Raw genomic sequence first — 12,884 nt, 5'->3', positions numbered from 1 at the left:
GCAACTCAACAGAGACAAGACCTCTTTGTGTTTTAGTAGAAATACAAGGGCAGCAACTAAGGAATTTCTAATGGAGGTGACAGGCTTACAAACTTCTTCTAATCTGGATAAGTACCTAGGTCTGCCATCACTTATTGGAAAATCTAGAACAAATGCTTTAAGAGGAATCAAGGAAAGAGTGGGAAGAAGGATTGGAAATGGGAGAAACAAGTTTTTATCTCAAGCTGGAAAATAGATTCTTATCAAAGCTGTTTTGCAAGCAATGCCAACTTATAGTATGAGTGTTTTTATGCTACCAAAGTTCCTGTGTAAACAACTTCAATCCCTTTTTGCAAAATTCTGGTGGGGGCATCATGACAATCAATCCAGAATTCATTGGAGGAAGTGGAAGTCACTGAGTATCAGTAAAAGGAATGGGGGAATAGGATTTCATGAATTAAACAGCTTTAATCTTGCTCTTCTGGCCAAGCAAGCATGGAGATTCATTATATATTCTGATTCCTTATCTAGTAGGATTTTTAAAGCCAAATATTTCCCACATCAGAATCTATTTCAAGCTGACATAGGCCTCAGGCCCTCATACATTTGGAGGAGCATCTTCTAGTCTATTCCTTTGTTGAGTGAAGGTATTATGTGGAAAGTTGGGGATGGATCACAAATTAGAATTTGGAGAGATAGATGGATTAATAGGGACTTCTCTTGCAAAATTTAGTCTCCTGTATCTGTACTCAATGAGGATTCTATGGTTGCTGAATTAATTGATTCTAACAGAGGGTGGTGGAACTTGGAACTAGTTCATACTATTTTTTATAAGAATGATATTAAATAAATATTGAAGATACCCATTGGGAGCATGCCAATTGCAGATAAATTGATATGGAGGGGGACTCAATTCGGGCATTTTTCTATTAAGAGTGCTTACCATCTGCATAGGAAACTCTTAACATGGTCAGTTGGTGCATCTTCTAATCAAGGGGTACATGAGAAGATCTGGAAGAGGTTGTGGTCTCTGCAAACTTCGAATAGTGTGAGGATGTTCATGTGGCGTGCATGCATTGATGTTTTGCCTACTAGAGTATACTTACAGAAGAGAAAAGTCATCTCTGAATCTATTTACCCTGTCTGTTTAAATGAAGATGAGACACCAGGTCATATCATATGGACATGCCCTTCAGCAAGGGATGTGTGGTTGTTAGGTTCCAAATCAATACAAAAGGCCTCAATTACAACAACTGACTTCTTTACTATTTTTTAGCAACTATCTAATCAACTATCAAGAGAGGAGTTGGTGTTCTTTGCTGTCTTGGCCAGTTCATTTGGTTCAGAAGAAATACTCTCATACATGATGGTTCTTTCCAGGCACCAGCTAAGGTTTATCAGCAAGTTGTCATGGCTTATGAGAACTTTCAAACTGCAATGCAGCATCAACTAGTGACTAGAATTCTCCCTCAACAGACAGCAGCTCATTGGGAATCTCCTCCACCACATTGGATTAAGATTAATTGGGATGTGGGAATTAGAAATGATTGTAATAAGATTGGCATTGGTGTTATCCTCTACAAAATTCTATTCTTGCCAGTTTAATGCAACCAAAGTTTTATTGTGTTGATCCATCTATTGCAGAGGCTAAGGGACTAATAACTACTGCCAATTTCTGTAAAGAGCTGGGTTTGAATTTTGTACTTTTCGAAGGGGACTCACTTCGAGTGGTGCAAGCAATGACTGACCTAGGAGAACAAACTGCAGACAAGCTTCATTGTTTTGTTTCAGATATGCAGCAACTAATGGCTAACACTACATGGCAGATTTGACATGTCAAGAGGGAACTCAATGGTGCAGCTCACCAATTGGCACAGCAAGCTGTAATATGGAGCATGAATTAATTGATGTTGATTGTGTAGCTGATTGTATAAAAACAAATGTAATGGCTGAAGGCCATATTCTTTGATTAATGCAAATGTTGCTTTTGATGTAAAAAAAAAAAAAAGATAATATAATAAATCAATAGTTGTAGTTGTATGATATATTACTATACAAATTGTCCTATACACATTTTGGGAACATAACATATATATATTAAATAAGGTAAACTATAAATTAATTTATAATATATTATTAAGTATATAAAATATAACTAACATGTAATATATATAACACACTTATATATATATATATATATAACATATTACGAGCTTCAAAATGAGCTCAAACGAGTCACATCGAGCTTATATGAGTTTTGTTCACGAGTCTTAATCAAGTCAAACTAAGTTTATACGAGTTTTGCTCGTTTAATATTCGAAACTATATTAGTGTTTACAAATATTTCATTTATTAAATGAACTGAGTTTGAACCAAGTATACACGAGCTAAGTTCGAGTTGTACAGAAGCTGCTCTGTTCATTTGCAGACCTAGGCACCAGGGTTTGCCAGTAGTAAAGATTTGAGCCTCGCCATGCCAACCCCATAGCCATAGCCAAAGGTACGGTCACGGACAGACCTGGTCACCCAAATCTGCGGTGGCAGGAGTACAAGTTCTTCCTTAGAAGCTGCTAGCGCCGATTTCATCTCCAATATTTGCTAGTCCCGCCTCTTAACCTTCTCGTTGACGTGCAACAAGGAGTAAGCCAGCTTCTGCTAATTCACATCCACCCAATCTCAGTCCTTCTTCATGGCGGCATGCCTCTGGGAAAGCTTCTTCAAAGCCCCCTGCACTTCAGAGAGCTTAAGTCTAGCACACGCCAGCATTCTTCAGCGTTCACCTCTACCTCTGAAAGCTCGATTTAGCGCTGCTTAGCAGCCGCCAACTATTCTTGGGAGGAATCCCTCTCCACCCTCATAAGCGTTTGCTTGAAGCTTTTCTGGACATTGACTTCCCTTGCCAGCATGAGCTAGCTACGGAGGTTAGACACCTCTGCTCGAAACTTACCACACAGTGCGTTTTGGCCCTCTGTTAGTGGTCTTCTTATGGGCCTAAACCTATGTTTGGGCTTGGGCTGGGGCCCAAGTATTACATATGTCACGAAAAGTCACTGGCATTTGAAATGTCCAAGGCCCGAGAAATTGAATTGCCAAGCGGGTGTTTACTAGACTCCCACCCATAGAGGGTGTCAATCAGGTGCCTACTAAATGATCAACACGTTTGTCCAGATTTAGCCGTTATAGCTCGCATTGGGGAAGGTCAATCGACCAGCAGGGTAGCATCGTCATCAATTTAATTCCCTTGCACCCACGCAAGGGAATTAGCAAAGTAACTGGAGGGACTCAAGTTGCCCTTTGGGAGAGGTGGGCCCAACCTAGAGAGTGGTGAGGATCGGGTTGTTGGAGTCTTAACGACCTACATGATTCCATCTCGTAATCACCAGATGAGTTAGAATGGATAACTAATTTAGGAAGTTGGGGTGAATCCAACATTCTCGAGATGAGCATCAAATCAAGAGAACATTAAGATAAGACCCAATAGGATGATCATCCTTAGTATCTATCATTAACTACCTACGTCTATATATACAGTAAGCCGACATCATGTGCAGGTAACATAATCCTTGACACTATCTTGGTGGTATCTCGTTCCACATATCACTGACTTAGGCATCAGGGGTGCATCAAGCACACCAAGCCAATATCTTTGCTAGTTGTAGGTAGAGGGTTCTGGCTATCAGTCAAACACGTCCCTAACATTTTGATTATTTTCCTGATTTAACTCTTGTCTTAGATGATCTTAACATTCTTAAAGTTTTAACTTGAATATTTTAACATCTAATTACGATATGGATAAAGGGAGCAAACTCCTTGCTATTGTTTCTCATATTTATTATAGAGTACTGAAAACTAATCTTAATCCTAAAGATGTTTTGAAAAATTCTAGTGATAAAATTTTGTTATTCCAAAGAAAAACTCATTAGATTTTCTTTCATCTTTAGGCATGCGCGTCTTCTAGAAATTTTTTACATGCTGCAACATTTCCTTGCACTTAGCTATAAGTTGCTTTAATAAAATATATCGCTTATTTGTTTTCTATAGTAATTGCAATTGAATTTTTTCTTTAAATGTTCCAATATTGTGGCATGTTCTCATGCTAGATCCATTCAAAATCCTTTAGAATTGACAACACCTAAGCCACTTGATCTTCAAAGTTTTTGGTATTGTTTAAAAAATCTTTAACATTAACTTAGCTTAATTGAAGCGGTTGATTTAGATCCATTTTTCAAGTCTAGCTATGAACCCTATCATATTCTCAATCCTTTTCAACCATGAGTTTAGTCACATTCCCAGCAATCCAGATTTCAAAAACATCACATTTCTATAAATGTTCCAAAATCTATGAAGGGACTTTTTACACATTTTTTTGGAAACAAACACCATTTTTCATTGTTTTCAAAATATTGGGTGTTTTGAAATAACCAAAACATTTTGTGCTTTGGTGGATAACCGTTAAGACTTAAAATTAAAGCACTTGTGATGGGAACCAAGGTGTTTCAAATTGATTGTGAGTTCAAAAGATTCCATTCTCGCAGGTTCATATCAACTTGTAGAGTGGCTGTGCAAATATATTCATGTCCCAATTTATGTACATGAAAATATGTATATTTTTTTTTTTGTGGTGGACGGTGACACATGATCTCTGTAAAAAGTAACACGAGCAGAAACACTAGGCAATGCATCAGACAAATGAGTTACAGAAGCCTTGTTTTAAGACTGGATGGAAACGTGCTTGTGCCCCCCCATTTGCCTTTTCAAGTTGCAATACCAATAGTTAATGGGAAAGCTTCACTACCAAAAGTTTACATGGACAACTACATAAATATGGGTGCATTAAAAAAATTGAATTAAATAAATGTAATGCAAACCTGAGGCTGGGATTTAGATTGTATAAAACTTCCATTTTCCTTTCCCCGTCTTGTTCAAGTATCTCCCATATTCTTTTTCCTTTTTCAGATTCCTTACACAAGGGGGGAAAGGAGTGTGATGGATATATGAGCTAAAATCTTCATACAAAAGACCAATTTACAAAAGAAAATGCAAGGCAGTGAACAGTGCTCTCGTCTGCCGCAAGGACTTTCCACGCAACTGCTTGTTCATATGAAACATGGCGCCCCATAGTTGACATGCAGATTCCAGCAGGCAAGTAAGTGAAACCCTGATATCAAAATAAGCAAAAAGAATCAGGCACTTGGGAATTACAATTAACAAGTGGAAGAAACCAGAAAACAAACAACTGACAACAAATTCTGCAATTACACACGCCCGCCGGGGAGGGGGGAGGGTGTTGGGGTTGGTTCTTTATTGATTTGTTTGTACTAATAAAGAGTCGAAAATACACTGGCTAAAAGATCATGAAGCTAAACTTAGATAATAGCTTAGATAAATAGCTACAGCAAATGGGACCCATCAGATGAACAGTAAGTATTTCAAGCATTTCAAACAGCAAAATGGAATACATAAAAATTTCATTTACAAGTTACCTGTTGCATTAACTTGGCAAAGTCAGCGCATAATGACTTGCGCCCAGACTCATCGAAAATTTTATCCAGTGTGATGTCTTGTAGAGCCACTAGAGTTGTTTCCAACATGTCAAGGCCTGCCTGATTTGCGAATATGAAAACTGGCAATGACTGCAAGGCCAATATAATATGGATTTAGTGAGAATTTCTCCAACATATGTACATTAGTAGTTTAAATGATAAGCTGAATTGCAGTATCAATGCAACTCCATGCACACAATTTCACATTATTTCCAGTACATGGTAGAAAATAGGCATATTCTCGCCTAGAATAAAGCTGTACCTTTAATGAACAGCACAAAATGGCATCCTGGTGATGCCATATATGTTTCAACACCGAATCACCACCCAAAGAATCAGATCGCAGCAATTCTGCCCGTAAATGGAAACTGAGAAAGAGAGAAGAGAAACAAATTCCATTTAATGTCAGAAATACAAGATTATAATTAACTAGCTCGTATTGCACCTAAACAAAAAAAAAACAAAAAAAAAAACAAAAAAAAAACCTAGCTTTTACTGCAAATGCTGGAATGATCCATATATTCATAAGTAGGAACGATCCATATAAAAGCACATCATAAATGCTTTGTAGAAGATAAGTTCATCGCAACTTCTATTAACTTTGGCTCTAAAGTATTCAATGTTCATGCCAAACAACCACGTGTCATATATCCCATAAGTAGAATGTACCTATAGCTCTGGCAGATCCAGTGCGCTAGTGTAAGAGCCTCTGGAGAGCCAGGAGAAAGCTTTGGTCCCATAGATGGGGTCAATCCTGCAGGTGATATTGCCATAGCAACCCTCTGCACAGAGGAAATAACACTTCGGACATATTGGCGTGCCATGTTTGCAACATTATCCTGTAGAGTACTATCAAATGGAAACTGGAAAGCAATAGTCAACACTGATCGAGTGTTATGAGCCAACGGTGCATCTCCTGCAGCATGGTTTATTGCAGGACCCACTTCAAGACTGGATGTCAAATCTAGCGTGCGATGTGTTGTCAATGAATCCTTTGCATCACACTGTACAATGATATCAGTCATTAAAAAGGGGAAAAGTTCTACATAAATATGAACTCTAACAACACACAAAGGCTAACATCTTGAATTTGATGCACTAATTACCACCCTTCATATAAACCAACTCAGGCTTCGTGCATAAGCATGCGCAAAATGATTCAAGTATCAGTTCTAACAGATGTGAAAGAAAAAGAAAGGATTTTTCATGCATAGCATGGCACAGATAAACTCAACTGTTTTTGAATCCAATGGGATGATACGGAAACCAGAGGGCAGCAAAGGAGCATCATCCGGAAACATCTCATCAATTGGAGCAAATACGAGTTCAGAACAGGCTCCCACAGCATGCTCATCAACTCCACTACATATCTGGCAAAACAATAAAGGAATTTAAGTATGATCACAGGCAAAAAGCAGATTAGAATCCCCACAAGGAGGACAAACCGGAAGATGGGATAAAAAAAGGTTTGAGGATGTTCTGGAAATGAAAAGAGAAAATAATAAAACGAAATTAGGTATGCCTAATCCAAGGAATGCAGAATGTGACCTAATTTCCAATCCCAACAATTTGCCTAACTCCACCCCCACCCATCCACACCAACATAGACATTCATTCGCAGACAATTCAATGTAGGCTGACTTTAGAAAATAGCCAACTTATTAGTACTTTGAACTCAATCCATTTATAACCCAGTTCAATTGGATCAGAAACTAAACTCCATCAACCCAAACAAATATCGTAAACATATTTCACATCTATTCGAAGATCAAAAGATCACATTCGGTGGCCTTGAAACAAATCTGAACCCGCACCACTGACAACTCGACTTGGAATCAGTTCATGATATCAAGACAGTGATAAAGAACCATATCAGAATTTCTCACATTAGTGCTAATCCTAATAGAAAGAAACAAACAGTTTTTCCATTCTTCGTATCATTTAATGGGAACGTGTTAATCTTACATTATACCGGGGATTAGCAATATAAACGATAAATGGTAGAGCTTTAAAATAAGCAAAAGGCTCAGAAAGCACCTGCAAGAGATGAATGTCCCTTGATGCAAAAGCATCTTCTTGAGGAAGTAAATGGCCTTCAAGTCGAATAACCTCAAGAACCTGGAATGCAAACCAAGAGTTAGCAACATGTCACGTCTGTACTACGCATTCTAACACAATCTGGCAACAAAAAAAAAAATCTCCCAGCAAAGACAATAGCATTCTGTGCTTACTCCAAATGGGATAAATAATTTATCGAATCCAACTGGTTAAATGTGGACCAAATGAAATAAAACCTATTCATTACAAGAAGGGGGTGGGGAAATAACAACAGTCATTAGAACACAGACCTCTTCGTGTTCAATTGTGTGGCCGAGAGGCATGATAATTTGGCTCCCAGTAAATCTCGTCGGCCTCATCCCTGGGTAAGTATATGGGCCTGCTTTTAGTGATGCAGCAGAATAGGCATCAACATTGAAGTCAGCCCACTCTGAACGGTGCTCCCTCAAGAAACGAACCAGCACTGCAGGAGGAACATTCTGAACAGAAAATAGGGAGAATATACACAGCCACATTAATTTTTTTTTTTTATTGGTCAACAAAATTTTATTGATCATAAGAATAGGCAAAAGCCCAAGTATACGGGACATATACAAGAGCGTCGTCTTAGCGTGCTAGTTCAGCAATACAAACATCCTTCAAAGATTCACAAATTAATGTTTTTCCCAGATTCACTTGTAAAAAAAAAATCTAGATTCATGATGAACATTGTGCAAAACATTTAACCTATCAAATGATCATCACCGAGTACAAGATTAAGTTTCACCACCAAAATGTCCAAAGTAATAAAAGATTACATCAGTATCTTGGACAATAGGCTTCACTCAAGTTCACAGGTCAGAGTTTAAAATCAAACAAATTTAGGCAGGTTCTGATTCCAACAAATACAGTCAAGTTCTAGCAATCTGGTACAATCATACGCATCTCCTTGCTCAGCAGCTTGCAAGAGATCTGACAGCATTTAGTCAAGAAGAGTTGCATGCAGCAATACCAAGGAAAAAGTCTACCACCACTTAATAACCATCAGAGGCAGTTTCTATACTTACTTGGAGTAGCATGGAAGCCTTTGCACAGAGAATTCCTCCAACCAAAGTGAGGGAGTTAGCAGGATTAGAAGTGGTGCTCAAGTTCTTGGTTGAATTAACTGCAATAATCACATCTTCAGCACCATCACAGTTCATCAACGACCAGCCATCATCATTGAATCCATTTACAGCATCATTGAAGCCTCTGGCAACAACAAAAGCATATAGAGAACCCAATATACACATTAATACACACAACTATCAGCCAAATACCCTCAAATCATCCCCCATATCTTTCAGAACAATCTGCTCAAATGCTGCAGAGAAATCAGGAAACAAAGACAGTCAAACAGCTACCTGCTCAATCGTTGGCTAAAAGTTCGCAGAACAGCAGGCTGCCGGCCTAAACCATATACGACCTCACCACTTGTCTCCTGAGCTATTTGCCTGATATAACGCAGTGCCTTCACAGAAAACACCTATCAGTACCTTCCAGCCTTTTTCTTTTTGCTGAGGTGAGGGAATTGAAGTCCACATGCAGAAGAAAGACCTACTTGTTAACCGAAACAGAATCTACTCACCGCAATAGTCATTTTTTGGGCCACCACTTTTGATGATTCATAAAGTGGTCGAAGCACTTCTGGCACATTCCATGCCTGGAAAAGGATTGAAGGAATTAGTTTTATTTTTTATTTTTTCTGCCAGATTAGAGACTTTCAAGAAACTAATCATCAAAAGACAAACCTCAAGATTCAGGTGGTCAACAATATGGATTATTGACCCTCCACCCTCGCATGGCCGAATCAGATAGCCACTAGGAAGCATTTCAGCTCTCACAAACTGAGCAGCAGCAGCTGCATTTGGGCCAGCACCAGATCCAGACAGAGATCTCTCGCAAACCTTGAGATATCAACAGAAACCAAAAACAAACACATAAAGAGCATAATACATCAGGTATCCCCGCTTCTAAGGAGGGATTACGTTGTTTACATAATGTGCCAACTTGCACACGTCATAATCAGGTAATGTGCAAGCACATAATGTGCTTGATGGTAAGAGACATGCGTACCACAAGACTGCCATTTTCTAAACTTGTAGTGTATCTTAAAGTCCAAAAATCCCGTGCAGGAGCCAGTGTGGTTGGAGCATATGTCTGAAATAATTGTGAGGTTATTCCTCTGATCAAGAAGATTCACTTACAGATAACAGCAGATGAAATCTACAATTTATAGTCAGGTTCACCTGTGTGTAAACTAGTTCGATTGTCCCTCCATTTCCAGCAGGAAACATAGTGAAAACTTCAAGGCTCCGACAGTCCCGGAACCAAGATGGACGATCTTTAAGGATCTCTGAGATCTGTTGAGAATTTCAGAAATTAACACATCAAACTCAAACTAGCAAACCTATACAATTAGGAAAACAGCTTATTTCACTGATACTAGACCACAGGCTCTGAACTTACCTTTGTCGGTTCTAAACTCACAAGACCACAGGCTCGAGCTGCCACTCCACTGCAACTTTGTGAAATGGCAAAGATCCCAACCGAATCCGGACCAGGCTGACATAAAATAAACAACTGGCTCAGGTAATACAGCCTCATGATGGGAGAAACATGCAGTACTTTTTTATTGTATTTCTCTACCACGAATGAGGGGGGTTTTTAATAGTAAAATTATAATGGGGTGTCGCCCTCCACTTTGACAACAAAAAATGCAGAATTATTTTTTGTAAAATTAAAACTAAAAAATGAAGGCACCAAATCTAGATTGTACTGCCCCAAAAACATCATGCATTTTCATTTAAGGAAATAAAAAACCTTCATCCCAGGCATCTGGACCCAATCAACAGCAGTTCCTGTAGCCTTGGAAAGGAACTCTGCCAAGGTCTCCTCTGCAATGGAGAGAAGTCTGCCAAAAAATAATTAAAAATCTCAATCAGAACAGCACCAAAAATAAAGAACTGTATTGCCAGAAACAAGTTCACCATTCGTATTTGAGATTACCCAGCAGGGTTGTTAGCATCTCTCAGAGAATGCTGAGGAGTGGTAACCACAGAGTCGCAACTTGCATCAGTAGTTGCCGCTGATGCCTACAGAAGAAGCAACACATGTTAAGAAATCTTACCAAATCATTAAAAAAGAGGATCGGACCACCATATTCTCAAGCAGCAAAACCAGGTACATAAACCTGCTCAAGCCTAAGAAAGCTGCAAGCGCTATTAATATCCTTGAATCATTTTAGCCATGGCGTTTTTAAGCATAGTAAAAGTCCACAAAAATTAACACTTGCAGCAAATTGGGTTAAAAATGTAGAAAAAATTGGCTTGCAATAGTTTACAGTATTTATTTATAGGTAACAATTAAACTACGGTTAAAATTATAACAAATAAAAAAAAAAAAAGTAGAACTAAAGAAAGACTTGGTCCTACATCTAATTCCCTGTCAAATTTGATCCTACATTTGGGGTTCTTTTAAGAGATAAAGAGCATAACCATCAATAGATCGAGAGGATTAACTTTTCTTCAGAACACATTCTGCAATTAGAAATGCTTAATGACGAATACACAGAAAAAGATCCGGTAGGAGGAGACAAGTAGAGAAAGCTTTTTTTTCTTTTAATCAGTAGACAAGAAGAGAAAGCAATTTAAAAGCCAAAAGGCCTATTTTCTTACAGTTTGCAGTTGTTGCCGCATATACCCATTTTCGCATACCAGCTGTGAAACCTGTTTCTGCAGGCGATCATTCTCCTCCATTAACAACTTGTTCATCGCTGACAATTTCCTGTTCACAGTCTGGAGCCGGGAAGCCTCTTTCCGCTGCTTCTCTCGGCACCTGCATAGCCAAACACCATTACCCTTCAGCCTCCCCACACTCTAGCCCAAAACACCATAACCAAAAAAACCATCATCCTTTTTATGAAATAAATACCCACTTGAATTGTTCAAGACCCAAACAAGAAAATTATAATAAAAAAAAAATGCTCAAAATCTCGTCTCATGACAAATTAAAAATTAATTATAAGGCATCGACAGCAGCATACTTGGAAATCCAAAATTCTGAACTCAAAAGGAAAAGATTGTTTGAAAGATGCGAAACCAAAAATGAAAATTTAATTGAGCGGCAAAACCATTCTGATACCTGCGATTCTGGAACCAGACTTTGATCTGCTTGGGGTCGATGTTGGAGAGAATGGGACACTCCCGGATCAACTGCTGCCTGCGCAACGAACTGGGTTTTGGACACTCCGCGTAGACGCGCTCGAGCGCCTCGACCTGCTCAGCCGTGTACCTTACGTACTTCCCGGCATCAAGGTGCCTGCCGATGCTCCCGCTGCTGCTCTCTCTGTGCTGCTGAGCCACAGCCATCGCCATTTTTCTTAAACGCCAATCAAGAAAAAGCCGTTTGAAAGGTGCTTCTTTTGTGGGCTTTGGCTTTGAGAGTAAAGAGGTTAAAGATTCTTTGGCTTTGTAAAGTCCGTCTTGGGTTGGAGTGGGAACACTTGTTATGCTTGTTGGCGAAGGTAAGAGCCAAAATGTTAAAAGCAATATATAAAGCACGGATAGAGCCTGTATCTTTCTCAAGCCTCAGTTATAGGTTGGCGAAGCTGTAACGACGGTTTTCTGTAAAGAAACACATTCCCACAGATAGAGCCAGGAGTTTCACCGAAATCTCTCGGTGTTTTGAACTGACTGGAACAGAGATAACCTCAAATTTTGTCTCCCAAACGAAAAGCGTTACTGCGAAAAACGAAGAAAACACGCTTGTATCTCCAAAACCCTGATCTCAATATTCGTGTTTTTTAGCTAAATCCCAAAGAAAACAAACAAATATTCTCCAATGAGTTCGTAAAAGCTACTAATTTAGCTTGAGCACAGAGTGCGGCACGGGTAGAAGAAGAATCACGGAGAACTTTCTTGAGCGAGCTTCAGAGGCAGGGAAATAAAGCGATGGCTCTCTCTCCTGGCAAGAGAGCCAGTGGTTGAAGCATCAGAGAGAACAAAGTAATAATATGCAAACGAGAAGAAGAGAGTTTGAAACCCTAATCATGACGAGAAGCTAACGTGAAGAATTTTAGGGAAGAATTTGGGGCTGTTTCTGCTAGGAGGAGGGAGGGGAAGACACTGATCTGAGCGCTGCGTGTGTGTGAGAGAGATAGAGAGAGAGCTCATTTGCACGCAAATCGACAAACATGGCAGGCATGGTTTCTTTATAATTTTGGACGCATTTACGTCGCTGTCCCTAATGTTTCTTTGAATTGACGCCGTTAGGCCCTGATAACCA

At 39.1% G+C, this 12,884-nt stretch overlaps 1 protein-coding gene across 1 annotated transcript; it reads right to left on the bottom strand.

The window, feature by feature from the left end:
* Positions 1-4,642: 4,642 nt before the first annotated feature.
* On the bottom strand, positions 4,643-12,792 carry LOC121239377 (homeobox-leucine zipper protein REVOLUTA-like). The gene is made up of 18 exons (XM_041136621.1): positions 11,742-12,792; positions 11,276-11,435; positions 10,608-10,693; positions 10,422-10,512; positions 10,068-10,163; positions 9,848-9,961; positions 9,675-9,758; positions 9,350-9,505; positions 9,187-9,261; positions 8,963-9,069; positions 8,627-8,810; positions 7,871-8,059; positions 7,560-7,640; positions 6,758-6,892; positions 6,192-6,526; positions 5,785-5,890; positions 5,463-5,612; positions 4,643-5,137 (listed from the first exon to the last, which is right to left on the bottom strand). Exons 1-18 carry the CDS (start codon positions 11,972-11,974, stop codon positions 4,988-4,990), a joined length of 2,532 nt encoding a protein of 843 aa, XP_040992555.1. The 5' UTR covers positions 11,975-12,792; the 3' UTR covers positions 4,643-4,987.
* Positions 12,793-12,884: the final 92 nt, after the last annotated feature.

This window comes from Juglans microcarpa x Juglans regia, chromosome 7D, assembly GCF_004785595.1.
Source record: "Juglans microcarpa x Juglans regia isolate MS1-56 chromosome 7D, Jm3101_v1.0, whole genome shotgun sequence".
Classification (NCBI taxonomy): Eukaryota; Viridiplantae; Streptophyta; class Magnoliopsida; order Fagales; family Juglandaceae; genus Juglans; species Juglans microcarpa x Juglans regia.
This window is presented reverse-complemented; position numbering and strand designations above follow the sequence as displayed.

Bases quoted from the DNA above. Each gene is read 5' to 3' on its own strand.
- LOC121239377 (XM_041136621.1), bottom strand. From the start codon at position 11,974: ATGGCGATGGCTGTGGCTCAGCAGCACAGAGAGAGCAGCAGCGGGAGC. The intron at 11,436-11,741 runs GTATCAGAATGG...TTGGCTATGCAG, and splicing joins GTCTGGTTCCAGAATCGCAG to GTGCCGAGAGAAGCAGCGGA. The intron at 10,513-10,607 runs GTAATCTCAAAT...ATTTTTTGGCAG, and splicing joins GATGCTAACAACCCTGCTGG to ACTTCTCTCCATTGCAGAGG.